This window comes from Rattus norvegicus, chromosome 9 (assembly GCF_021556685.1).
Source record: "Rattus norvegicus strain SHRSP/BbbUtx chromosome 9, alternate assembly SHRSP_T2T, whole genome shotgun sequence".
Classification (NCBI taxonomy): domain Eukaryota; kingdom Metazoa; phylum Chordata; class Mammalia; order Rodentia; family Muridae; genus Rattus; species Rattus norvegicus.
In genome coordinates, this window is record NC_141542.1 from 74,743,579 (window position 1) to 74,770,459 (window position 26,881).

At 44.4% G+C, this 26,881-nt stretch overlaps 1 protein-coding gene across 4 annotated transcripts in view; it reads left to right on the plus strand.

Annotated features, from left to right (window-relative positions):
- The first annotated feature begins 2,278 nt into the window (after positions 1-2,278).
- Positions 2,279-26,881, plus strand: part of Aox1 (aldehyde oxidase 1) — a 75,775-nt gene continuing 51,172 nt past the window's right edge. The window contains 5 exon segments of one of the 4 annotated variants that reach the window (NM_019363.4): positions 2,279-2,371; positions 16,508-16,565; positions 20,619-20,715; positions 23,688-23,796; positions 25,680-25,806. In NM_019363.4, the coding sequence (NP_062236.3) occupies positions 2,330-2,371; positions 16,508-16,565; positions 20,619-20,715; positions 23,688-23,796; positions 25,680-25,806 (433 nt within the window). In that variant the 5' untranslated portion in view covers positions 2,279-2,329. 4 annotated transcript variants of the gene reach the window in all.

Genomic DNA, 26,881 nt, shown 5'->3' on the forward strand with positions numbered 1-26,881 from the left:
TTGTGTTTTGGCCTTTTGCTTTGTTTAAAAGAGGCTATTACCATGAAACCTGCTGGCTTCAAACACATGATATCCCCCTATCTTGGCTTCCAGAAGCTGGAATTACAAATGTGAGCCACCACGCCTGGCTAAAGTCCACCTTTTAATGCATGGCAGCCATTGTCTCAACTCTGTCACTTGATACTTGCCTGTATGATACCAAGACTGAAATTTTCTGTTCTCTGCTAGCTGAACTCCTGTCCAGGGGACATTAGAGGAGAGAGGTACAGAGGAAGGGCCTCTGCTTGCTCCTTTCTGACTGCTTATACTTTCTGTGGGTTTCACCGTAGTCACTGCATTTCGCCCAGCCGTACCAGTTGGTTGTGGTTGCTTCTGCACTCCCAGCGCCGGCCTCATGCTCTGCTCCTGTCTGCAGTGTGCACCTCTGTCAGAAGCCACACAGCCTGTCTTTTCTCAAGACTCCTCCCTTGCACTCCTCTTTAGAAATCTCAGGTCTAGCTCTTGAAAGTCTCTCTCCTGAGGTATTGGCAAAGACTGAGCAGTGCACTCCCTCACAGGCTTCCCAGATATCTAAGTTTTAATTAATTCAACCCCCTCCCTTTGTTACCACAGTTGCACATTGCTAGAATTTTCATTTTTGCATCTTCAGCAGAATGTGCTTAGTGCATGGCTAAAAAGACTTGTGAAAAGTCTTAAAGGTCCACAGTTTTATTGTTACTGGAGTACTGATGCTCTTGTTTTTAAGTAGATTTATGGGCAAAATAAAATAGCTTCGTTTTTTTTTATATTTTTTGTGTATGAGTGTTTTGCTTGTGTGTGTCTGTATGCCTGTGTATGTGTGTGCACATGTGTATATACATGTGAATGCATGTGTATATGTATGTGTGTGCATATGTATATGTATGTGTGTGTATATATATAAATATATATATATATATATATATATATATATATATATATATATGTAGGTAAGCGTGTGTTATGTGTGTGCCTGGGGACCTGGGCCATTAGAAGAAGGAAATCAGATTCCCCGGAACTGGAGTTGTGGAAGACTGTGAATGTTGGGAATTGAACCTGTTAGAAACAAGTGCTCTGAACCACTGAGCCATCTCTACAGCCTCTACTCTAAGATTTTAGAATCAGAATTATTGGTGTCAGGGGAATGACAGACTTCCAGCTCTTAATCTGCTGACTATTACTCAGCAGAATGTCCAAAACTGGCTACTTTATAAAGAAAACAGGTTTCTTCTAATCCTGGGTTTTGGAAGCTTTTAACATTTGAACCATTTCCCTAGACCCTGTCAAAGAAAATGTTTGCCAGGCATGGAGGTTCACACACACCCTTGATTCCAGCACTCAGGAGGCAGAAGCAGATAGAAGCTATTAGTTCAAGGCCAGTAAATTTCAAACTTGCCATAGCTATATAATGATACTTATACACACACACACACACACACTCACATACACACTTTCTGTCTACTGATGCATTTAGAGATAAAACACTGCTCTGAAATGTGCTTAAGATACTCAGGAGGCCAGGAGGTGATGTGCTTTTTTTCTTCTCCATATACAAACTTGAGAAGTTTTCGCAATGAAAATGTCCTGTAGTGGTGCACACCTTTAATCCTAGCAATCAGGAGGCAGAGGCAGGTGGAGATCTGTGAGTTAGAGACCAGTCTGGTCTACAAAGAGTTCTAAGACAGCCAGAGCTGTTACCCAGAGAAATCCTGTATAATTGGGGGATGTGGTATGGGGAGGGGGAAGGCGATGTTGTTTTGCATTAATAAAATAATCTAGGGAGATATACTAAGTGAAACGAGGTCTGAAAAATAATTTGGTCTCGTTTGAGACTTGCCAGGTTTTATAAAGCAGATTTTAAAATGTAAAAAAAGGCCAAAAAATAACGTTAAGGGTGCAGGACTCTTGGCATGTGACTCAGCAGTACAGCCAGGCTGCCCTCCCACCCCCTAAATAAACAGAGAGGATTCAAACGAATCGGAAAGCACATCCAACAAACAAGCACTGGCACAGGCTATTAAAGCAATGACTCAGGATTTTCTGAGGATATCTGCAGAGCTGCGGGACGGGAACCGTCCTTCCCATCGATGCCAAAAACCGAAGATTTCAGTTTGTCTCCTGCGCTGGCACACTCGATAGTCAGGACAGTTTTCCCTTTAGGACTTTGGCAGAGAACTTTCTGGGAGGGTGGAGACCTAGAGGCTCAGGCAAGCCCCGCCCTGTGGCCTCGGGCAATTTATTCTCTCCAAGGACTGGCTCTGCTAGGGACCCGCTAGGGATCTACTAGGGACCTGCTAGGGACCTCGTCGTCATGGATCCCCCGCAGCTGCTCTTCTACGTGAATGGCCAGAAGGTGAGCACCCGCGGGTAGGACAGGCAGACTCCTGCACCAAGTCCGGGGCCCCACTCCTAGGCCCTTTTCAAGACTGTGCTCCACTTTCTCTGAGACCTTAGTTTGGGGTCTCATTATGGGTCCTCTAATAGGAATCTGCATTATAAAACTTGGCAGGTCTCAAAGGAGATCAAGTTATTTTTCAGACCTTTTGTGTCATGACCAGCGCTTGGCAGACTAAGAGTTTCAGAAATGTCTGACTCCCAGGATCTCTCCCTTCCAGAAAGGGAGCATCCAGACCTTTCCTCCCTTGAAGCCCTAGCTGATAACATCTTCCAGCACAATGGAATGAGTAGCCTCAATTCTCAGGGTATCTGGGTGCGCGATACCCAGCCTTGACAGGGCCACAGACATGTTCTAGCTACCCAGTGATTTTTTAGATGAAGTTGTAACTTGATGAAGCCAAAGCAAGTTCCTGCCACAGCACAGCTTGTCAGAATCAGGGACCCCTGCTGCGTGTGGCGTTTTGTTTTATTTGTGTGTGTACCTTGGCTCTGAAGACCTTTATGGCTGCTCCAGGCAAGGCCTGTTGCTTGGGGACAGCAAAGCCCCTGAGCATCATTTAAAGCAGCCATCTGAGGAGTGGCCCTGCATATTTGGAGTGTTCTCAGTATAAACTGATAGCACTTTGAGAGGGGATGGAGACCTGCTGTCCACAATGTCAGTGCTGCTCAGTTTGGATCCACCTGTGTTCCCTGTGCCTGGCTAGGGACAGACAGAGCCCTTGCCCTAGCTGGCACTGGCTGACCCTCAGGAAGCCAAGGAAGGTTTAGCGCTAACCAGGCCCTTCTTGTACAAGGCCTCTTCTGAGGCTATGAGTTGATTTAAACAGCTGTAGTTTTGTAATGTGTTTTCTTTCTTGAAGAACAGGGTTTCCCAAGTTAAATAAGCCCACATGAAAAGGTTGATGTGTCCCTGCTTCATGGCCCTCAAGTGGGATAGATGAATCCTTAATGAGATCCATTAGGGCCCCTCAGGACCACCATGAAGGTGAGCTAGGATAATGGGATGAAATGGATGCCCTGCTCTTTCAGGTTTTCTCTTGCATAACAGAAGAAGCTGAAGAGTGTTCTGTTCTTAGTAAACAAACGGAATCCATACGGATGTTGCAGATCTGCCCTCACTGAGATAACCTCTTGGAAGGCAGACTCCTTTACTAACAGGGCAACACTACTTATCGTGGAGGAGGCAATCATGAATATTCAATGTGTGATTTCACAAACACCTGAAACAGGAGTGTGTTTGGGCTCACGGGATACCCAGCATACCGCAGAAATGATGCGCCCCCTGCTGGTGTGAAGTTGACATTGTGCTGGGGAAACAGCCAACAGGCACATAAGTAAATGGAGAGAGTGGTGTCAGGCAGTGGCAGGGGCTAGAGTGATAAGCAGGAGCTGCTGAGGTGGATGGAGGGGATGCTTCGGCCTTTCAGAGCAGGACGCATTGGAGCAGTGTCTGGGATCAAGTAGGACCCAGGCAAACGCACGCACGCAGGCAGTTGGTTCTTGCCCATGGGGTGGGTCTCAAGTTGGGTCACTCCTTGGCCATTTTCTCAGTCTCTGCTCCATCTTTTGACTCCTCCCCCTGCAAACAAACAAACAAACAAACCAAAAACCCCATCATGTCGACTTTCCCCTCCCTTTTTGTCCCTCTCGAGTTTTGCGAAGCATGTGTCCAACTCAAGTGAGCAAGCCTCACTGCTACCTGCTACCTGGATAGAAAGAGGCAGAGGGAAAAGAGCTGTTTGGAGAAGCATGAGAAGCCACTAGATAGATGATAGAACAGCCCTGTGGAAAGGCAGACATCTGGGACTCAGGCCTGCCTTTGCAAGGACTCTTGGAAGACCTTCATGGGGCTCTGGTGACCTGCACAGCAGGATTCTGGCTTTTGCTTTTCATTCTGCATGAGAGGAACCCTGAATGCAAATGTAATGAAAGTTAAAAGTCCCTGTACTGCTGTTGTCTGTGCCCTGGACTGCCCGCTGCCTGCTACCTGCCCTTGGGGGTTGGAGGTGAGGTGGAGCAATCAGGAATCAATGCCACGGACTCCTGAAGCAGATGAGAAACACCCACAGCAAGCGAGTCTGATTGCTGCGGCAAGCTCCTCTAATACCCTCCCCCTGTACCCCATTGGTCCCAAGAAAGATTCTCTTCTAAACCGCAGTTCCAATTGGCTGGCGTCGTCTGCCTCAGCAATCCTTGGTCTCTCAGGCAGTCTTCAACTAGGTCCTCCTGTACGAGATGCCTTTGTGGCTGAGTGGCCCACGATTCCTCCTGTACACTGCCTGAGTTTACGTGACATGAGTCAGCTCACGAGGGGTGAGCTGGCAAGAGGTACAGGAAACATTTATGAAAGACATGTTGTCAAAGAGTTTTAAGTTCTTAAACTCAGGGGCTCTGGTATTAATTCACTGAAGGCCCACACTTTTTGTTTCCTCTCCAAGAAATCCTAATTTCAGGGTGGAAGAGAAGATCATTTTAACAACTGGCTGGCTGGTTCGGAAATTCTCCAAGAAGGCATGGTGTTGTTTTAACAAAATCTCAGTCAGTCAATTTTACCAATGAAAACTAAGGCGCCAGATGCTGGGGTGAAAGCCTGCCGGCTCAGAGAGGCAGAGAGAGCACAGCTGACCTTCTCCTTAGCCAGAAGTCGCGAGCCAGAAGTTTGAGGGCGAAAAGCCTCAAACCGAATGCTCCTCCCCTCCACTTCCTGTGTGCCTGCCTGTCTTCCTAACTTCCTCTTACTCTCCCTGTTTTGTCTATGTTCACTTGCTGTTAACTGGTTGGTTGTTCTTCCTCTTGACTTGTGATTGAATTTGTTTACTCCTGTTTTCAACATTCAAGCAGAAAGCTCTTGGATTAAAAGTGTGTGCTATGAATGAGCCATACGACAACTAAAAAACAGGTTTTTTCCTGTAAATAACTCAATCTTGGGGTTCACGACATGATCAGATCACGATGTGATCATATATCCTGCAACATTTCTTCTTCCTTTTATCTAAATAAAGGCTTTAACTCTAGCACTACTGTGATTTTATTAGACTGTCTACAATAATGAAGCGATTTCTGCCAAGCTTTCCAGATGTCCATCTTGGTTGTATTTGGCAGTTTTAGGATTCAGTATTTTGAGTTCAAAGTTCTATAAAATGTTTGTGTCAGTCACTCAACGATTTAAATGCCCCGAGCAGTTTTAGTCTGATGCTGAACTTTGGGTAGTGTTTGTCATCTTACTGGCAATCCTGGCTAAGTAGAACACAGCACGCAACGGAAAGGTGCCTGCTGTTGGTGCAGAACCTATCGACAGAAAAGGCGCGGGGCAGTTTTTCCCAGTGGTTAGCATTACCACGTCCAGGTGGATTGATCATTACAGGGCCCCATCATCTTCTTGGAGACCTCAAAAGCTACTGTTAGGAATGGTAATGGTTTATTGTAGAAAACTTAAACATTTTAAATATCATATTCAGCAAATCTCTGAAAGGTTTGAGGACCACGGTCTATTAAGTGCATTAACTTTGTTCCTGGTTTGTTACTTATTTCAGACCCAAACTGAAAATACATACAGGAAACTCGTGTAAGGGTCCAAAAATCACTGAAGGAAGACCCCCACACCCATATAGCATGCAAAGACAACAAGCGTTTATTCTGCAGAAACATCTAGCATACAAGGGTTACCATTGTTTCCAAGTGGCAACACCCACAGAGACATTCAAGTTTCTTTTATAACGAGACTGCTCAATTGCTTCTGAGATAACAAACTCGGGGCACATTCCAAGGGGTTGCAAAAACCATTCATTGAAGGTCATAACGAAGATATACACCACAGAGCCCCAGGAGACAAGATATTGAAAGACAGGAGATAAGATATTGACTGAATTTGTCTAAACAAAACTTGAAGGACAGCTTAGTTATAGCCAAAAACTTTTCAATGACCCGGCAAGCTAGTAACAAGTGGTGAAAGTTAAGCCACATAATTGCTCCTAGTGTATCCGCATGTAGGCATTCTCTGTTATAAACTATGACTGAATTTATATGCAATCTTGAAGTGATTTTTTTTTACCATGTGAACACATGCTCTGAGAATCTTCCAAGTACTGAGAAAAACTGGCAGAGATAAGGCCCCCTCCTCTTTTCTCCTGACACTTCAACTTAGAGAAGCATAATTCCCTGCAGAGGCTTTACCTAGCCTCCCTCTGTGTCACTTTGAGGTGCTAACTGGAGGCCATAGCTGCCAGCCTTAAAGAGACTCAGTCAGTCAGTCAGTGTGTGTGCGTGTGTGTGTGTGTGTGTGTGTGTGTGTGTGTGTGTGTGTGTGTGTGTCGGGGCGGGGTGGGGGTATCAACTCCAGAGCTGCAGAAGCAGAGTTCCTGTCACCCAGGATAGATAGCAAATAGTCCACAGCCTAGATTCTGAGTGGAGATAAGATGGGATATGAAAATGGACCCCCCACTAGATGAAACATTTCTAGAATTATTACTCTTCTGACTATTAGTATGTCAGATAATTTTTATATACATAATAATATTGTAAATTTTGAGATACTATTTATACTTTGAGACATTTGAAAGAGTCAAATCAAAACCAAAAGTACTGGAGTCCAGGAGTCACCTCACAAACCACACGAACACTGATGTCAGTCAGACAGGGACAGTTTATTAAGTATACACCCCAGGACTGGTCCATCAGTGCCATAGTACATACAGACTTAGGAGCTGAACTATGACCCTGAATCAAGATCCTATAGGGCTTTTTAAGCCTGAGATCTACAAACATTTATGCCAACTTATTTCACCCGTCAAGATTTAGGGAGGGGATTTCCTTGGGAACATGGTTTACACTTACCCTGCTCCCATTGGTGGGTTGGTCAACTGTGGTGGGCACTTGCCTTGCCAAACATTCCTGCCTTCACTTCCTAACCAGGATGTCAGTTACCTATGTGCATGTCTCTTTCTGCCAAGTAGGATGTCAGTTCTCAGGGAGGTCTTGGGAATTTAAACTTTACTCGGCCCCTACTCAAAATGGAAGTTTTATTCCAAACAGTTTCTTATGTTGGTTCGGGTGTCTCTTTTGTATTGGTAAAAATCATAAAAACTCACACAGAGATGCAAGGAGTATTGCTGTGTGATTGGTTCAGGTCCAAGCCTATTGTGGCGAACTATACAGAGCAGTTCCACTGACCTCTATCGCGATCATTTTCATGAACACCAAAGCACAGAACACCCTGCTAACAACATGTGAGAAAGTTTCCTTACAGTATTAGTAACAGCACAAAGTGGTAGGGTAGACAGGTAACAGTTACCTGGGCCTTAATAAAAAAGATTAGGAGATTAGTGGCAATAGGATAGTCCCTTATTTTTTTAGGGAGGGGGGGTGATCCAAGAGTAGCCACCCAAACCACAAACACCGATCTCAGTCAGACAGGGGTGGTTTATTGAACACACACCCTAAGACTGATTGATTAGGACTGTAGCTCAGAATCTGGGGCTGAGCCGCAGCGATGAACATCTTTCTCTGTCAGCTTACAAAGGGAAAAAGCACAAAACCCATAGTGAGCTCATGCACAGGTGCAGGAAGTGTTTTCCGGTGCTCCACTCTGCCCCAAGCCATTTCAGACATAACGGTTCATACTGACCTCTAACTTGATGGGTCCTACATAAAGCTTTGTGGAATTTCCTAAGATTAACAAACCTCAGAACATACAGAACACGACAGGGGATGCAGTCAGCATCACCTTGCTGAGTCAAATTAGTCTCTGTGTCAGTGACTGGCAGGCACATTACAGCAACAATATGAAATAGATGGCAGGCATGGAACAAAATGGCTACAGCCATGCCAGAGGGGCAGACCTCAACAATTTTTGTTTTCCTTTGTCCCATGCCAGGTGGCTCTTCTGATATGAGATAGAGATTTTGGGTTTTCCTTTAACAGGCATGGATGGGTTTAGAGAAGGAGAGAGCCATGCTCAAACTCCAAAGGCAGCTTTAATTGGGACCACATAAAGACAATTCTCTACTAACGTCTGTAGAGGGCAGCAGAGACAAGCTGCAGGTAGCCACTTGGCCAACTTTTTGTCTTGGGACATGCTCTTGATGATCTGTCCTTTTTCTTCAGATGTTTCACTTGTTCAGGGTCTCCAGATTCCTTAGTTGAATTTTTTTTTATTCTCCTGGAAAGATAAAAGCAAAATCCTGCCCCTCCCCCAACTCTGGGGGTTCCCTTTTTGGCATGTTATAGCTTTGCTAGAGCAAAATGGGTTTTTTGGCAACAATAAAAGTATTATCTTTCAATTGAAATTTTAAAAATTTTTTGAAAATTTGAAACTAAATATACCTTAATATATATGTATTAATATACCTATATTCTCCTTTCTCTTTCTATATAAACTCAAGGTTTAAGAGTATTTTTAAATTACAAAGGACATTCACTTTGAATTTCATCCTGCCTTTTGCAAGTGGTTTTTAAATTACAATCATAATTCCTTCGTGCCTGCCTTTCCTCCCAAGTGTTGGGATTAAATGTGTGAACCACTACCTGGCTACGAATTCCGTACTATAGTTATTCTTACAGGGTTGTCCTGGTTTAGTTTGGTTCTCCATTAGCCCTTAGTTTCTAATGTTAGGGGTAAACTTGCAAGTTTTTCAAATGTATAATCCATCATTCTTGATGGCTTATTCTGAATTTGTTCCCTGGCAAATTTTAATAGCCTTAATTAAACGTGAAGCCAATTTGTCCACTATTTTATTATTTTCAGACATTCATCTGTCTTGCCTGTATGAGCTACGTAAAATTTGATGTCTTTGCTAAGTTTTCTAGGTTTTGCCATTTTCATCCATGCCTCCTATGACCAGATATCTTTGCCATTTATCTGCCAGTCGGTGGTTTCCATTTTGATGACCGTATAGCTGCTGTGCCACTGCACACACCATGAATTGTTCCTGGTTGATCATCTTATGGCCAGCAGTGCTGCACTGACTTTGTGGTTCCTTTCAGTATTGGCGGTTCCATTCCCCGAGTCTATGGCGGCCACTGTCCGTTAGCTTTGGTTCCATCAGGGCTTCATAAATCATCGGTAAACCATGCATTAGCCAAATGTCGTGACCATTCCCTCAGTCCCCACACCTCAACAGGGGCCTCTTTTGGGGAGCAGGGGAGTGGTTTAGGAAAGGGGATTATAGGCAACTGAGCTGTTTTCTCAGTAGGGGAAGGCACAGGTCACTTTGCTGCCACATCCTGATCATGAAGGAATTCAGATAGGTACCAGTTCCACTGTTAGACCTTTCCCTCCATGGCTAAGCCTGTGAAGGACTCTGCCTCCAACGGACCAAATCCATCATTGTAAGAGGACCTTACATCCTCTTACACCTCATGACCATAGGGTGGTTGGCAATGACTGAGTATAAGGTTCTCCATCCTTGTAAAATGTCCAGATTTGTTTGTCAAAGAGAACATATTTATTCTCCATATATGGAAAGTATTTGCAATAGAAGCCAAAAGACAAATTTTGGTGGACTCTTTTTTTGCTTAATGAAGAGTCCCCAGATGCCAAGTCACCAATAGATACAATATCCATAGTTAGGGAATCAGTCAGGGTTGCATGCATGGAGCAGAGCTTCCTGGCAGTCAGTCACAAAAGCTGCTCTTTGTTCCTGTCCCCATTGGGAATTAGCTGCCTTTCTAGTAACACTATAGAGGGTTTTTGCAATAATCTGTAAATATGGTATGTGGTTTTTCTAGTGTGTAAACATACCAACTAGGAGATGTATCTGAATTTTTTGTCTTTGGATGGTGGGATGTACCCATCACCACCTTGTTCGCTGTTAACTCTAGACTTTAGAAAATAATTAATTTATAAGGATCTTCCTGTCTTTACTGGGATGAAAAGCCTGGACTCAATTTTATCTTAGCTCCAAATCACTCTAACTTTTAAAGATTTAGAAAACAAGTTTGAACTGTAGTGACCATTTAAATTTAATTAAAACATTTTAAATCTCTTAACTGTGTTTTTAATACCAAACAACAAAAATGTTCTTTTTATTTAAGAAGAAAACTCAAAAGCATATATCCAAGAGGGTGTGGGCCATGAGGCAATCTACACTCCATCATACTAATATGGAATTAAAACATGTGGCTTAAGAAAATCCACTTTTTATTTCACACCAGTAAGGCAAGTGTGCCTCTGGTAAATTATCATTTGAACGTATTTTTATTTTTCCATGCCTAGTTGACCATTTTAAAGGTAGGGTGTTTTGTCCCTTTGAAAGGCCAGCAGCTGTCATGTCCTGCTTATGGACAACCTGGATGGTCTGTGGCTGTTTTTAATAATATCTTTTACAATTTCTTTTTTCTCAGAAGCATTCTTTATTTGTGGTTTGTTTCTGAGGTTGGAGGAATGTTAATCTGTATTTTTCCATTGCTGCAACAAATCACATCCCCATAACTTCATGCCTATATTAGCCACATGTGGCTTTCATTTTCCTATTTGTCCTTCTGGCCCTATGCACTCTACCTGTCTTGCACTTTGTTTTACCTCAGATAAAGTTCCAACCCCTAGAAGCTGAATGTTTACCTCCTGAAGAGGCCAAGGTGGATGCCAAGATTTTGGTGAAATTGTTGCTACACCTACTTCCGCATCTCCTAAGTCTTCAATTTCAGTGCTATTTATTTGTATTTTTAGCTTTCATCCTCATCATTTATAGCAGTTTGCCAAAATATTTGTTTTCTGATCTCTCCTGAATATTTGTTTTATTTACTGAAGCTGCTCTGTCCATAATTACATCTAGTACAGTGCTGCTTTTAACAATAGACATTAAACCTTTTAATCACTCTGTGGATGATGTTTTTCTGACACTGACAGGGAACAACTAATTGAGTTTGCTATCAGGCCTGCTGGAGGTCCCCTGGGGCATTTCCTGATGGCAAAGGGTTACCTTGCCTGTCCCTTGTTGATCTGCATTCATTAGTCCAGTGCCAGCCTTTGCCACATCTTCTAAATGCTTCAGAAGGCTGGGGCCTTCTTTTTGGATTATCTCTAGAAAAAAACATTGTTTCTAGGAATGTTTTGCCTACAGTCTGTTTTCAAATGACCTTGCTTAATACAATTAAAACACTGAACATTTTTATTTTTCTTGAAACTTTTAGAAATTACTTTTCCTATCAGAGTAGCATCCTATACATGAGAGCCAATATCAGCCATATCTATAATCCATTCATCTACTGGTGTTTATCTTGTCTTTAAAGGTCCAATCACCCTTTTTTATTCTGAATTAGCATTTTCAAAAGCCAAAGATTTGATTAATATTCATCTGACTTCTGAATCTAATACTATTGCTAAGAATACTATTTATAGCCAAAGTCAATCTTTGCATAAATAAAATCAGTGAAGGCTTCCTTTGGGTCTTGTATAATTTTAGTAAATGACTCACTCAGACCTCTTTCCTGATTCTGCAACCTTGTCCTAAGCATTTAAAGCTGCTAAATGACATAGCATCAAGGTGTGAGCATCAAGCTCAAGCTGCCTGTGTAACTCAGCAGACTGACCGTCACCTAGCAACTGATCTGGGAAATATTAATTCCTCTAGCCCTATTCCATTGTTCTCTGGCCCTAGCTTCCTCTGTCCACCATGTTCACCAGTGTAACTGAGGGCCAGCTTCCAGTATTGCTGTTGCCAAATCTTTCCAGTCTTGGGGAATAACTCTGTTCTGAATTGCCTGTGAATTTAATGTCTGCTTCACATAGGGTGAATGCAAGCCATGTGAAATTATTGCTTCCTTGAATCTCCTCAAATCTGTCTATAGAATTCAATTTAACTTCTTCATAGCCTTAGGAGTGCCTTTTGCATCCTGAAAGGTCTTGTTTATTAACTGGATAAACTAAGGTTGGTTTTCTAACACCTTGGGCTGCCCCTCTTCAGTTTCATCATGCAGTGGCATGGTAGGGTCTTGTCTAAACTCCTCTGATATCTGAGTATTTTCCTTCTTTTCTTTCTTTTTTTTTAAAGATTCATTTATTTATTTATTTTATACGAGTTCTATAGCTGTCTTCAGACACACCAGAAGAGGGCCTCAGATCCCCATTACAGATGGTTGTGAGCCACCATGTGGTTGCTGGGATTTGAACTCAGGACCTCTGGAAGAGCAGTCAGTGCTCTTAACCACCGAGCCATCTCTCCAGCCCTCCTTATTTTCTTTTATAAATCTTTCTAAGGTGTATCAATCCACTTTTCATATCTGGCATAAAACACTGTTTGACTATTAAGGATAAAATATTAATTATATAATGATAGTAATTGTGATTAATATTATGTCAATCTCAATTAAGTCTTTTTGTTTTTCTGCTTCTATTTTTTTCCACTCAAAGTTTTAATTTATTCTTATTTTTTTAATTTTATTTTTCTTGGATACTTCACGTATTTACATTTCAAATGTTTTTCCCCTGGCCACCTCTCCCATACCCCATGCTTCTCCTCCCCCCTACTTCTATAAGGATGCTCCCACTCCCACCCACCCACTCTCACCTCAATGCCCTGGCATTCTCCTACACTGGGGAATCAACCCTTCACAGGACCAACTGATGCTGGACAATGCCATCCTCTACTACGTACGTGGCTGGAGTCATGGGTCCCTCCATGTGTACTCATTGGTTAGGGGTTTAGTCCCCCGGAGTTCTGGTGGGGGCTGGTTGGTTGATACTGTTGTTCTTCCTATGGTCTTGCAAACCCCTTCATCTCCTTCAGTCTTTTCTCTAACCCCTCCATTGGGGTCTCCTTGTTCAGCTCTAACCATTATCATCTGTATCAGTAGGGCTCTGGCAGAGCCTCTCGGAGACATCCATATCAGGCTCCTGTCAGCAAGCACTTCTTGGAATCAGCAATAGTGGCTGGGCTTGGTGGCTGCATATGAGATGGATCCCCAATAGGGCAGTCTCTGGATGACCTTTTCTTCAGTCCCTGCTCCACTCTTTTTCCCTGTATTTCCTCCTGTGAGTATTTGTTCTCCCTTCTAAGAAGGACTGAAACATCCATATTTTGGTCTTCCTTCTTCTTGAGCTTCATATGATCTGTGATTTTTTTTTGTAGGTATTTCAAGCTTTTGGGCTAATATTCACTTATCAGTGAGTGCATACCGTGTGTGTTCTTTTGTAACTGGGTTACCTCACTCAGGATGATATTTTTCTAGCTCCATCCATTGCCTAAGAATTTCATGAAGTCATTGTTTTTAATAATGAGTAGTACTCCATTGTGTAGATGTACCAGATTTTCTGTATCCATTCCTCTGTTGAAGGGCATCTGGGTTCTTTCTAGCTTCTGGCTATTATAAATAAGGCTGCGATGAACATAGTGGAGCGTGTGTCTTTGTTATATGTTGGGGCATCTTTTGGGTATATTCCCAAGAGAGGTTTAGCTGGGTCCTAAGGTCCAATTTTCTGAGGAACAGCCAGATTGATTTCCATAGTGGTTGTACCAGTTTGCAATCCCACCAACAATGGAGGAGTGTTCCTCTTTCTCCACATCCTCGCCAGCATCTGCTGTCACCTGAATTTTTGATCTTAGCCATTCTGACTGGTGTGAGGTGGAATCTCAGGGTTGTTTTGATTTGCATTTCCCTTATGACTAAAGATGTTGAACATTTCTTTAGGTGCTTCTCAAGCCATTCAGTATTCCTTCTTAAAGTCCTCTATCATCATCTTTACATGTGATTTTAAATCCAAATCTTGCTTTCCAGTGTGTTGGGATATCCAGTATTTGCTGTGGTGGGAGAACTGGGTTCTGATGATGCCAAGTAGTCTTGGTTTCTGTTGCTTAGGTTTTTCTGCTTGCCTCTCGCATCTGGATATCTCTGATGTTAGTTGGTCTTGCTGTCTCTGACTGGACTTGTCCCTCCTGTGAGCCTGTGAGCCTGTGAGCCTGTGATCTTAGGAGTGAAAGTGCTCCTGGGACACCAGCTCTCTGCTGGCATGTTTTGGGTATGAAAGCTGTGGTACAGCCTCAGCTCTGGGTTCAGATGGAGGGGTCCTGTCCTAGGCCACCCTGTGGCTCCCGTGCCCCATGTGCTCCCGGAGTGTTTCTTCTTGGGTATCAATGGAGAGAAAGTGGGGTCCCACCTGTGGGCTGTGGGCTTAGGAGGGAGAGTGCTCCTGGAAGAGCAACTCGATACAGGCAGTTTTTGTGTCTGAGGGCTGCAGGGCAGCCCCATTCTGCTTCTATTTTCTATTTTCAAGCCATCTATCTCTCTTCTCTAACATTTGAATTTTTCCTTGCTTCAATGTCTTGGCATGCTGAGTTCTCAGAAGAAGTCGTTGCCATTCCAAGCCTCTCCCTTTCCCTCATATATTCCTATCAATTTTGAGACCATTCTTTGCTAGGGATCTTCTTTAAGGGTCTTGATCATTCATGCCTTTACTTAGCCTTTTAAATAAGCAGGAATGTCTCAAGGAGGTCATTCACAGAAGATTTTTGCACCTTTCCCAGGAGAGACAACAGGATTCTTGCCAGTCTCTGGCTTCTTTCTAAGTTCACTTCCTGTGAACTGGTTGCTTGCTCTGCCTCTTGACCTATGATTGAATTTATCTCATCCTGCTTACAATATTCAAGCAGAAAGTTCTTGGATTAATGGTGTGTGCTAGGGGAAAGCCCCACCATAACTAGAAAAAGGGTTTTCCAGTAAACACCCAATCTCAGGGTTCTCAGTGTGATCAAATATCCTTCAACAGTGTGGCAGGTATACAGGATGATCAGACTAATAGTTTAGAGTCATCCCTCCTGCAGGCTAAGCTTGCAGATGGCAGAGTGGAGGCAGGGAGTTCTGTGAGACAGCTGTTGTAATTGTGAAGGTTCCAGATGTTGAAGGCTCATGCTGGTGGTGACTGTGTGGCAGAGGGTATGCAGAGAATCATTTTCAGACACCCGAGAAGCAGAACTTGGTGACCCTGATTGCAGTGGATGGAAAGAAAGAGAAAATTAGAAATAACCCAGGTTTCAAAACCTAGATGCCCAGGCCAAGTGAGTGGGTTAGGGAAAAGAGAGACAAGGTAAGCTTGGTGAATTAGCATCAAGTTTGTCTGAAGGCCAAACTTATCCTATAGAAGGTGTGTGTGTGTGTGTGTGTGTGTGTGTGTGTGTGTGTGTGTGTGTGTGTGTGTATTACAGGTTACTCTAGAGTTTGCTTTGTCCTACTAGTGCCTGAGTAGAGTTGCAGGGGAGGGGTCAGCAATGGAATGTATGCCTTCTCTTCCTTCTTTCCCCAAAGGGCAAAGTACTACATATGGAGAAAGATGGTCAAAGTTTATATGAATATTTTAAGCAAGCCATGCTTCTTTCTGTCTGCTCTGTGAGGGCCAAAGGAATCTCAAATGCATGGGGCATGAGAGCAGAGCAGAGGATAAGCTGGGGACTGCAGTGGGGGAGGGGATAAATAGAAACAAAGTAAAAATGCCACAAATCCATTTTTTATGTGCTAACTTAAAACATTATATTTAATTTTTATTTTATGTGTATGGGTGTTTTGCTTATATATGTATGTGTGTGTAGTACATGTGTGCTAAGAACACTTTTTACGAATTTTATCAAAATAGAGGAAGCAGGGTTCCATGAGCAGCGTTCATATTTCGGTTTCTGCACCTGACTGCTTGTCAGCTCAGTTGCTTGAGTGTGCCTGGCTGCATAGCCATGCGTGGCTCGCTCAGCCCATGCATTTGCTGCTTTAGTCTGGGTGTTTTGGAACTTGGTTGCCTGTGATCTCCACGTACGCAGGAAAAAAGTCTTAAGTTACTACAGCCATCCCTCAGATGCTCTGCTCTCCCAGCTGTTGTTCTCTCTGTTCCTGCTTTTCCCCTTCCTCACCCCACTGTTCAGTTCCAGTGTTTTTCCAGGAGAAGTGGACAGAGTTACTAGTGTGCCCGTGAGTGGAAACAGCCTCCACCTTAGAGAACTGGGATGATTCGGGATAAGGGACAGTTGGGGTTGGAGAGTTATCCTTTCACTTGTCTGTTGACATTTGCTTACCACAGGAGCATTACTCTCAAATCAGCAGGGCCATACTGGTGTGAACATAATGCCACATCAGCTCTCATTTCTGGGTGTATAACTATGTTTCCCTTGCACAGGTGGTAGAAAACAATGTTGATCCTGAGATGATGCTTTTACCATACCTGAGGAAGAACCATATCCTTTGCTGTGTATTATGAGGGCATGGATTTATATGTGTTAAGTCCATGAGCCTGTGAGAGTCTGTGAGTGTATGTGTGTATATTTTGATATGTGAACATATGAGTGCATGTATATACCTGGAAGTCTGTAGCATGTCTTAATATGCATTTGTATGTTCTTGTGTGTAAGTTTGGGAGGAATATGAGTGTGTGGATGAGTGTGAATCTTTGTGTAAGCTTGTGCGAGGGTTTGTGTGTGTGTTTTTGAGATATAAGATGTTTGAGTCTGTGTGTCTGTGAGTGTTGTATGTGAGTAGATCTGTAAGTGTATTGCATGTTACTGTGGGAGAATGTGTGTGTTTGTGTGAGAGTGAGTACATGAATGTGTGCATGCTTGTAAGTGTGAATGAGTGTGAACGTATGCCAGAATGTGTTAGGTATGTGTATGAGCTTCTGTGTGTGTGTGTTTGAGTATTAGTGAGCTCTGATTGTGTGTGCAAAATGGTCTACAAGCATGTTTGTGTGTGAGTTTGTGGGATTGGGAATATGTAAGAGTTTTTGAGTGGGTGGGGAGTGTGATCACATGTTCCAGGCCAGGAATCTGGTAGGGAAGCAGGGAGATGCCTACCACACCTTACCAAGTTTCCTGGCACAGTCAAGTAGATCAGAATAGAGTTCTCCATGCTAATGATGTATCTAGATAGACGTTGAGGGTTTAGCCAATAAGCTTCCCTCCCTATAAAGGTATTTCATCTCCGGTCTGCCCTGAGGAAGTGGTATGGGCCCATTTCCATGATGAACAATCAGTAAGTGGTTTGGAACCAAGGATTGTCTCTCTCAGGAACCACCACGGGGAGCATGGAAGAAGCTTTGTCCACACAGCCGTGCATCTGTCTCCCGCAGGAAACCGCTCCGTGCTCCGGGACTACTCTCAACTGAGCTATCCCAGTGATTTCCAGCAGCAACGGGACACCCTAGAGCTTGGGAACCCCAGCTTAGGCCTCACCCTATGCCATTTCTCACTTGAGCTGAGGCCCCTGCCCAAGGCTGTGTTCTCCCACCCCTGAGTGGTGTGTCAGTGCTTCCCATGAGCCCGACACAGGGTAACTGCGGTCTACAGGTTCATGTTTTCTCGGCCCAGTGGAATTCCCACACCCCAGCAGTGAGGCAGAATGCAGAGCCACAGATGCGGGCCTGTGGGTGTGTTGCATGAGTGTGCCTCATGAGTGTGCATGAATAAGTGTATGTGTGGGTGTGTGACTGGGTTTGTGTCTGAGAGCATTTCAGTGAGAGTGTCTGTGAATGTGTATATGTGAGTGTGCATTCTGTGTGAGAGTATATGAATCTGTGTTGTGTGAGAATGATGGCCCTTGTGTGTGTGTGTGTGTGTGTGTGTGTGTGTGTGTGTGTGTGATGTGAGAGTGTGTGAGGGGTATGTATGTGTTTGAGTGTATGTAATGAATGTATGAATTTGAGAAGGTAAGTGTAACTTCGTGGATGTGTTTCGGTGTATGAGTGGTGTGTTTGAGTATGGGAGTGCATGTGTTTGAGTGAGCGTGGCAGAACATTCTCTCGACCTCTGCTTTAGCACTAATTGGATGGACTAAAGCAGAGTAGTGAGCAAAGGGAATTAAGTAGAAGGATGTTTAAAAGCATTCATTAGGCCTCCTCTGTGATTAACAGACAGTATGCTTTATCCTCAAGGACTGATGTTTATGCCACTGGAGAAAGAAAACACCAAAGTCTTCTGAAAGCAAATGAAAAATAGAAAATTAGATTAGAAAATATGACCCTACCTGCATCTCATAGTCCGTTATGCATGAACTCCAGATTCTGGTCTTCCCTCTTCATTATATGCAAAACATGAGAGTTGTTAGTATACTTTTCCATTGGGTATAGGGAAATTCCAAGCAAGAGCATAGAGGAAACATCAGTACTTTCAGACACCTGAGTATGGCCCAGAAAGCCATTCAAGACCTTTAACCATTAGGACAACAAATACTGACTTTCCGATTAACCACAGAACCTACGTATGGTAGTTCTTAGAGTTTGGTGCAATGTGAGTGCTAGAAACCCAGAATGCAAACAGGGTAGAAGGTGGGAGTTTATTTTTAGTTCGTGTTCTCCAGGAAGCAGACACCAGAAAGTACAGTGGCACGCGAGAGTATTTTGTTAGGAGAGTTGTCCGTGTGCTAGGAGAGCCAGAGAAGGCTTGCCAGACCATTAGGTACAAGGCAAGTCTAACCTGGGAAAGAATTCAGGAAAAGTCTGAGGGGAAGGGCCAAAGTATGTACATCAAAGCCACTGGTGATGATTAACAAGGCCACCATTTCTCATATAATACTGACTCACCAGCCACAGGGAAGGAGGTCACAGCGGGAGGAGCTTGAGGTGGCCGGTCCCATTACATCCACAAAGCAAAGAACAGTGATGAATGTGTGCATGCTGCGGGGCCATTTCCCTTCGTACAGAGTCCAGGGCCCCTCACACAGGGAATGACCCCACCTGCAATTAAGACAGGTCTGCCCGTAAGTTAACATACTCATGCTCAAGGTAGCCCTCCCCAGGCATGGCCAGAGGCCCATCTCCCAGCTGGTTCTAGAGCTCATCACATGACAACAGTAACCATGGCAAATCCTGGTACCTGTGTGTCTTCTCCACCCTGCTCAGCAGGCAACTTTCACCTGTAGAGATGTGCACGTGAGGTCCACCCTCTAGACTGGATTTCAGCAAATAGAAAATGGTCATGAGAAAGAAAGGATCCCTTGCTCCCCTGGAAGTCATAAATAATATCTATATTTGTGTCCTACTGTCCAGCAGCATCAGTGACCCCATGAAGTAACTTTTGAGCCCTACAAGCGCCCTGACTTTAAGACAGTGGTTCTGAGTCTTTGAATGAGCAGGGAGCCCACCAACTTACCAACTGTGATGGCTAGTCCCAGTTGTAACTCACTTGACTATTTCTGGAATGAACTACAATCCAAAAATGGAGGGCACACCTATAATCCAGATCCTGAGGCTGGAAGACACAGGCTTTTGATCCAGATTTGAAGCATAGAAGTTGTGAAGAGCTTAGGCCCAGGCAAGGTGGTTGTCTTAGTCAGGGTTTCTATCCCTGCACAAACATCATGACCAAGAAGCAAGTTGAGGAGGAAAGGGTTTATTCAGCTTACACTTCCACATTGCTGTTCATCACCAAAGGAAGTCAGGACAGGAACTCAAGCAGGTCAGGAAGCAGGAGCTGATGGGCAGGCCATGGAGGGATGTTACTACTGGCTTGCTTCTCCTGGCTTGCTCAGCTTGCTCTTATAGAAGCCAAGACTACCAGCCCAGGGACGGTACCACCCACATTGGACTGCCCTGCCTTCCCCCGTGATCACTATTTGAGAAAATGCCTTTCAGCTGGGTCTCATGGAGGCGTTTCCTCAAGGTAAGCTCCTTTCTCTGTGATAACTCCAGCTTGTGTCAAGTTGACACACAAAACCAGCCAGTACAGTGGTATACACCTTTAATCCCAGGAGACAGAGGCACATACGTACATAAAGTTTCCTATTGGAAACTCATTTTCTACTCTGGTCAGCTCTGTGTATGACTGAAATTAGAGGTTTATGCTGCTACAGAGTAATGAGGGAACAGATCAGAGGCGATAGATGTTCCGGCTCACAAGAAGCAGACAAATGACGTACTGTGTTTCAGCGTGACAGAAAAGTTTCACAAAGTATTTATAACATTTTGCACCGTGCATCTCATCAGAGACCTACGTGATGAGGGCAAACATCCAGGGCTTAATACCCAGTGCAAATTCTCAAATGCTCACACGCACAGACTCCTCCTTCTTCAGTCTGGCCCTCTTCTTGGCAACCTATGTCCCAGCTTCATACCAAGGATGGGTGTGAGCTGTAGCATACAAAAGGAAGCGGGAAATGGCAAGACTTAAATGGCAGCCATTGGTGAATTCACACTGGACTTTCCTATCCGTGTCTGCGACAGCGTTGCTTCCTGAGGTCAGGGCTATTCTAGAAAGAAACACAAATGTAGGAAATGTTCTCTTTGACCGAGCTCCTTCCAGTCCGACTCACGGGAACTAAGTATGGCTGTGGAGGCGGCGGCTGCGGTGCCTGCACAGTGATGATCTCACGGTACAACCCCAGCACCAAGAGCATCAGGTGGGTGCAGCGAAGCCTGCTACGCGTGAACTTTTCGTCCTTAGTTTTATTCCCTCGTTTGGTGAATGTATGGGGAACATTTACTGTGAGGAAAGAACTATGCCGAGCACTGAAGATTCCCCTGATTAACAAGAATATGAATAGATTGGAAAAATTACCCCATTCAGGGTGAAAAGAGACTGACTGACTCGTGCTGTCTGGGAAGGAGGACTGCTTTGAAATGGCGATGGAGAATTAAGCCATGCTTCATGCTCCTACAGTTGGGGCCTACTAACATCTTGCTCCCTTGCATGCGTTCTCTCTCTGAAAGCCAGATAGCTCTGCTCCAAGGAAGAATTAGATGGCACCACACTCCTACTTCAAACCACCGTGGTTTCCTATTTCGTTTACATTGTCCATTTGCCTTCAATGCACTGCTGTTTCGCAAAGTTAACATGCCTCTGTCCTCTCTCCCCTGTTCTTCTGGGACTCCACTCATGCATTTGTTAAAGCACTTTTCCTTATTTCCCACATTCTGGGTGAAGACTTGGGTCTGAGTAGAAGCCAGGGCTCTGCTATGCCTGCATTCCCTGAGAAACCTCTCCCAGTTCGTCAGCAATTTAGAATACTGAAAGTTCCTTTTTGGTCTCCTCTCTTACCTTCTAGGCATCACGAGATCTTTGGCAGCCATGTTGCCTTATTCTTAGCCCCTAACATGATAACATTATACTCAATGAAAGCCTAGAGTTTTCCCTCAGTTCCGTCCATTCTGTTTTTTGTTACAGTACTTGGACCTGGGACAATTCTTTCAGTTTCTTCCTCACCTCCACTTTGAGCCACTGCCCCCAACCCCAAGCACCCAGGGCACATTGATGGGGAAGAGTCCAGCTTTGTGTTTTAACCCTTTATTTGCATCCACATGGACCATTAATGGTGTGCTGACATAACCTTCTGGTTTCGCCTTCCTTTCTCCTATATAAGTCAGACTCTTCATTTCCCTTACATTTCAGAGACAGCAACCGCATCTTAGGGCTGAGAGCAAGTGTTCATATATCTCCTCTCTTATTAGGATTTGACACTTAATAGAGTATAGTGGTTTTAAGTGTCTCCGTGTTTAGGATGAGTTTGTTTTATACATGTATATGATGTTTTAATTTAATTCTTTCAGAATTTCATACATGTATACCCTTTATCATCATCGTTCTCCCACTTCTTCTCCCCTGATTCCTGGACACACCCCACTCCCATTTCATGTCTTTTTTTTTATAACCCACTGAATCCAGTTTGTGCAACCCATGTCCTCATGGGTGTGGGGGCCATCCCCTGGAGCACATCACAGAGAGCACCCTAAAGAAAACCGAGTCACCCTCCACCTGCAGCCACCAACTGCAATGGCTCCCGAAGAGATGACTAATTATTTAGTATGACTTTGTAGCTTTTCTGGCTTATTTTGGTTTTAAAGCAAGATGGTCGTACAGTATGTCACATTTAGACTCTGTGGTTGAGTGCATGTAGGTGAATGTTCAAACTCACTGTCCCTGTGAAACCTTCCTTGGCACTTGCTTGCTACCTGAGTTCTGCCTGATTCTAGGTCGTAGCAGCCTCCCACATCCACTGTGCTTCACCTCTGCTGACTTTCCTTGTCTCCTCTTCGTAGACGTCTAGCTCATTCCCACTTCAGGACCTACACATGTGCTATCCATCTGCCATTCATGTTGAACTCCTTCAGATCATCCAGAGTTTGGCAGAAGCATTCATACTCTCATCTCTCCCTGATTCCCCACACACGTCAAATCCCCCCTCTCCACACGAACCATTCATTTATCCACAGTCCTTCTCATGGTCTCAGTGACCTTTCAGTCGTCTGTCTTCCCTGGCTAGAAGGTACACGCTCCTGGGATTGTTCTGTCTCTGTTCACTAGTGAGTGTCAGTCCCTGAGCTCCTTCCAGCACATAGAGCACACAGTCACCAGATTCCTGCATTTACTTATCAGTGAGGGACACCTTTTCTTTTTCTTTTTTCTTTTTTGCTTTTATCCTATGGAAGCAAACTTTATGTTCTGCTTGAACATGCAAATTTTTCTTAAATTTTCATGAATACTTTTCAAATAATAGATGCAGTTTTAACAGCTTTGGGTTTTACATCATTTTGAAACATCAAAACCAACCCCCAAATAGGGGATTCTTTTTAGCATTCATCAGTGAACTGTCTTATAGGTAATGTTTTGTCCATGACCATCTTCTTATGATATATCTACAAAGGTGTAATTGCAGAGTTAATGAGCATGTGAATTTTAAAATTATTTTTACGTCTTCTAAATGAACTGTCTCCCAGAAGAACTCCAAGAGTGCATATTTGCACTGTTACGAGTGGTAGGAGTCCCGTTTCCCCGGGCCTTTATAAATGATGGACATTATGATTTTTGAAAATACGTATGATTTTATTTGATAAAATGGTGTTTCCAGATGATTATGGGCTTTGAATATTTCCTCTTGTGTCTATTGCCCGTCTGTGGTTGTGTTTACTAAGTGAGAACATTTTAAGGGTTATGTTGGACTGGGCATTTTGAGCAGTAGCGCTGTGGGGTGGACGAGCTCTTTACCTGACACCCTTTCTTCCTTTGAAGAGCAGTAGGAAGCTCACGTCATTGCCCAGCAGCCTTGGCCCAGCTCCACCCGCAGGATGGAAGCAGCTTAAGGTTCATGGCCGGTTATGTGCAATTAGAGAGTGTCAGCCCCGATCTGGAAGGAAAATAATTAAGTTGGTTGGAGCTGTTCAGAAATTGGAATTAATTCCGATTTTAATTCCGCCACCAGCACTCCAGCTGTGACCTTGAATAGATCACTCTGATTTTCAGATGCTGTGTCTATAAAATGTGCTGAGGAAGAAACACAGATAAAGAGCCATCACTCCTAACCCGCCTCCCGGAGGCGCCCAGGGGTGCTCTCCTACCCACGTCCTGTAATTTGTGTTTCTCTTTTGCATTCTGAAGGCATCATCCTGTCAATGCCTGTCTGACCCCCATCTGCTCTCTGTACGGTACAGCAGTCACCACAGTAGAGGGCATAGGCAACACCAGGACCAGACTTCATCCTGTTCAGGTGAGGGTGCCCTGCTCCCGTAAGGGGACTTGGAGTTATGAAGAGTAGGAAGTCTGGCCTGGGCTGCTTGGTCACTCAGAACAGTTAAAGCTCAGCTAGGGCTGAGAGTTAAGATGGGATGTTGGGATACGTGAGTGACTGGCTTCTTGGGAACACGTTTTGGAAGACTAGAAGACGCCCTTCTCAAGGAATTGCTGGTGTGACCTGCTTCGTTCCCTCTGTGTTCTGATTAGAGGGATGGTCCGTCCTGTGTCTCCAAACCCAGAGGTGCAGTGACCCAGACACATGCAATTCGGAGGTTGTTATTGGAAAGTGGAAAGTAACTTGATTTAAAGGCTGAACTGACAATATTGCACACACATCAGCCCCAAAAGATGTGTTGAACTTGGATTTGTCCGAGGGCAAGCTCTGCCCACAGAGTCTGCAGCTTTTCTCACAGCAGTGCCTTTCTGAGGGCTGTCTTCAGACCTAGACCCCTTCGGTGGATGTGCTTCTCCATGTATGGGATAAGCACACCCAACACACCCTGTCCTGACCTAGTTATTGAGGACACGTGTGAGCAGTGGGTAGAAGATGGGAGCCATGTAGAAAAGAGACAAACTTCACATTCTGTAGGTGTGATAAACAGCTTGGTTTTAATATTTTGAAACCCATTAAGCTAACAGAAGGGGATGCTACCTGGACACCCTGTGAGACTTGCCCTCACACAGGCAAAGAGGCCCTTTTCATTTTCAACGGACACTGGGCTCTCACTGGGTCAGTGCTGCTGTGAGACAGTAGCCAGAATGCAATTCTCTCTTGGAAGCCAGACTCCAAAGAGAAAATGGTCGGGATGAAAAGATTCAGAAGAAATAGAGGCAATGCTTCTCTGGGTTCTGGTGCATTGTAAACTCCTGCATGCTAGAGCATTAACAGCTGTGGGAAGATCAACTCATTCGTAATACACTGAGTGTTCGTGCCTGTGTGTAGTCCATGTTTTCAAGTGGAATATTATTTGGTCATTTCTTCTACTTCCCCTCACTGCATGTTGAGAAGTCTTTAAAAGACACAGTTTTATTTCGCCCTGATACTCTAAGTCAGTTGAGCTGGTGGGTTACTGGGGCAGGACTGGTGAGAGGCTCAGGAATATATATCTTTATATATTAAGGGAAATTATTGGAAAGACTTACAGACTGCAGTTCAACTCACCCAACAATGGGCAGCTGTGGGTGGAAAGTCCAAGAATCCAGTAGTTGCTCGATCCCATGAGGCTGGGCGTTTCAGCTGATCTTCTGTAGAAGCTGGGATACTTATGCAGAAGTAGGTTCCAAGAGATGAGCTGTCAAGTAAGCGCCAGCAGGCAAAGAAGAATCTTCCTTTGTGCATCCTCCTTCTGTAGACCATGTGGCCCAGATTAAAGGTGTGGACCACCACGTCTGGATCTAAGCTGCTTGGAACTTGCTCTGTCCCAGGCTGGCCTTGATCTCAGAGATCTGCTTGTTTTCGTCTCCTGGGAATAAAGGTGTGCACCACCTTGCCTGGGCCTAAGCTTTTCATGGCTACTCTGTCTCAAAATCAGGATCAAAAATACGTGTCTCTCAGCCTCAAGATCTGGATCACAGGGTGCGCCCTCCATTTCTGGATGGTAGTTCATTCCAGAAATAGTCATGTTGACAACTGGGAATAACCATCAGAAATGATAAACTGATTCTTCAAGGGCTCAGAAACCAGTGTCTTAAAGTCAGGCAGCTCAGAAGGCTCAAAAGTCAGACTGACCAGCCCAAAGGAGATGAGTTGAAGGCTTTTGGGAGGTCTTCTCTCCAAATTCAGTGAATGCAAACATGTCCTGTGGAAGTTGCTTTGATGCTTTAGGCCTGGATTTCTAACCTTGCTGTGCTTTCCAGGAGAGGATCGCCAAGTGTCACGGCACCCAGTGTGGGTTCTGTACCCCTGGGATGGTGATGTCCATGTATGCTCTGCTCAGGAACCACCCAGAGCCCTCTCTAGATCAGTTAACTGATGCCCTTGGGGGTAAGTATGGTTTTATTTTTAAGTGATAGTGACAGTAATAATTGGACACCTACCATATGCCGTGTGCTAAATTAAATGCTGTTTGGCAATTAGTTAAATAATGTTTTAAGATAGTTGCCATTATCTTCAATTCATAGATGAAGAAGTTGAGATTTAGAGAGATTTATTATACATTATCCCACCTGGGGAAGAGTTGATCTCTTGAAGTCAACCTGCAAACCAGATCTGCACATTGTGTTTGACTGACAGATTGCTTGAGCCTCCTCCTCTCTCTCCACATTGTTCTCTTGTTTTCTCCAAACAGAAAGCTGGGTTATTCGTCCACCCTGGGGAAGACCTTTAATGTCTGAGTGCTGCACTGTCCCCGCTGTTTCCCATTGTGGGGTCCTAGGAAAGAGGCGTGACTCTGGAGAATCTCCTCCCACCCCACAAACCTGGTCTCAGCCCTCATCCTGGAGAGATCAAATGGGTAGTGTCAGGAAGGGCAGGAAGGGATTTACATTTTTGGTGGGATTGTACTGGGGGTGGGGGAGGGAGAGTGAATGTCTCCTAACCCTGCTTTCGGGGACACTGGCTTTAAATAGTGGGCACAGTGCAAGGGGCAGGGGACCACACAGCTGGGCCTCCGTGTTGCCTCCCCACGCTGACAAGGAGGCTGCTGTGACTCGGGTAATCTCCACTGACTCACCAGAGGTTTGTCTATCAGCTGTGAGCCTGGGATTCCGTCTCAGGAGATGGTTGCTTCTTAACCTGGCAGGTTCATTCCCGGCCGTCTGTCTGTAGGGCTCTACTGTTCTTGGGAGTTATTGGACAATAGCAGAAAACTTCTAGGCCCCACTTCAAGAGTCTGGACAGGATATTTGGAACCGTCCCTGTAACTCTTAAAAATGGTTAGTTGTCTTGGTAGGCTTGAAGGGAGAGGAATAACAGCTTTGGACAAACACTGTAAAGCACAGCACACAGGCGTGCACAGTGGATCAGGAATCTCACTCAAGTGTAGGGCAAAGGAGACAGACTGAAGTGAGGCAGAGATGGCAGGTGTCATCCTGGGTCTAGTTACCATCAGCGTCAGCAA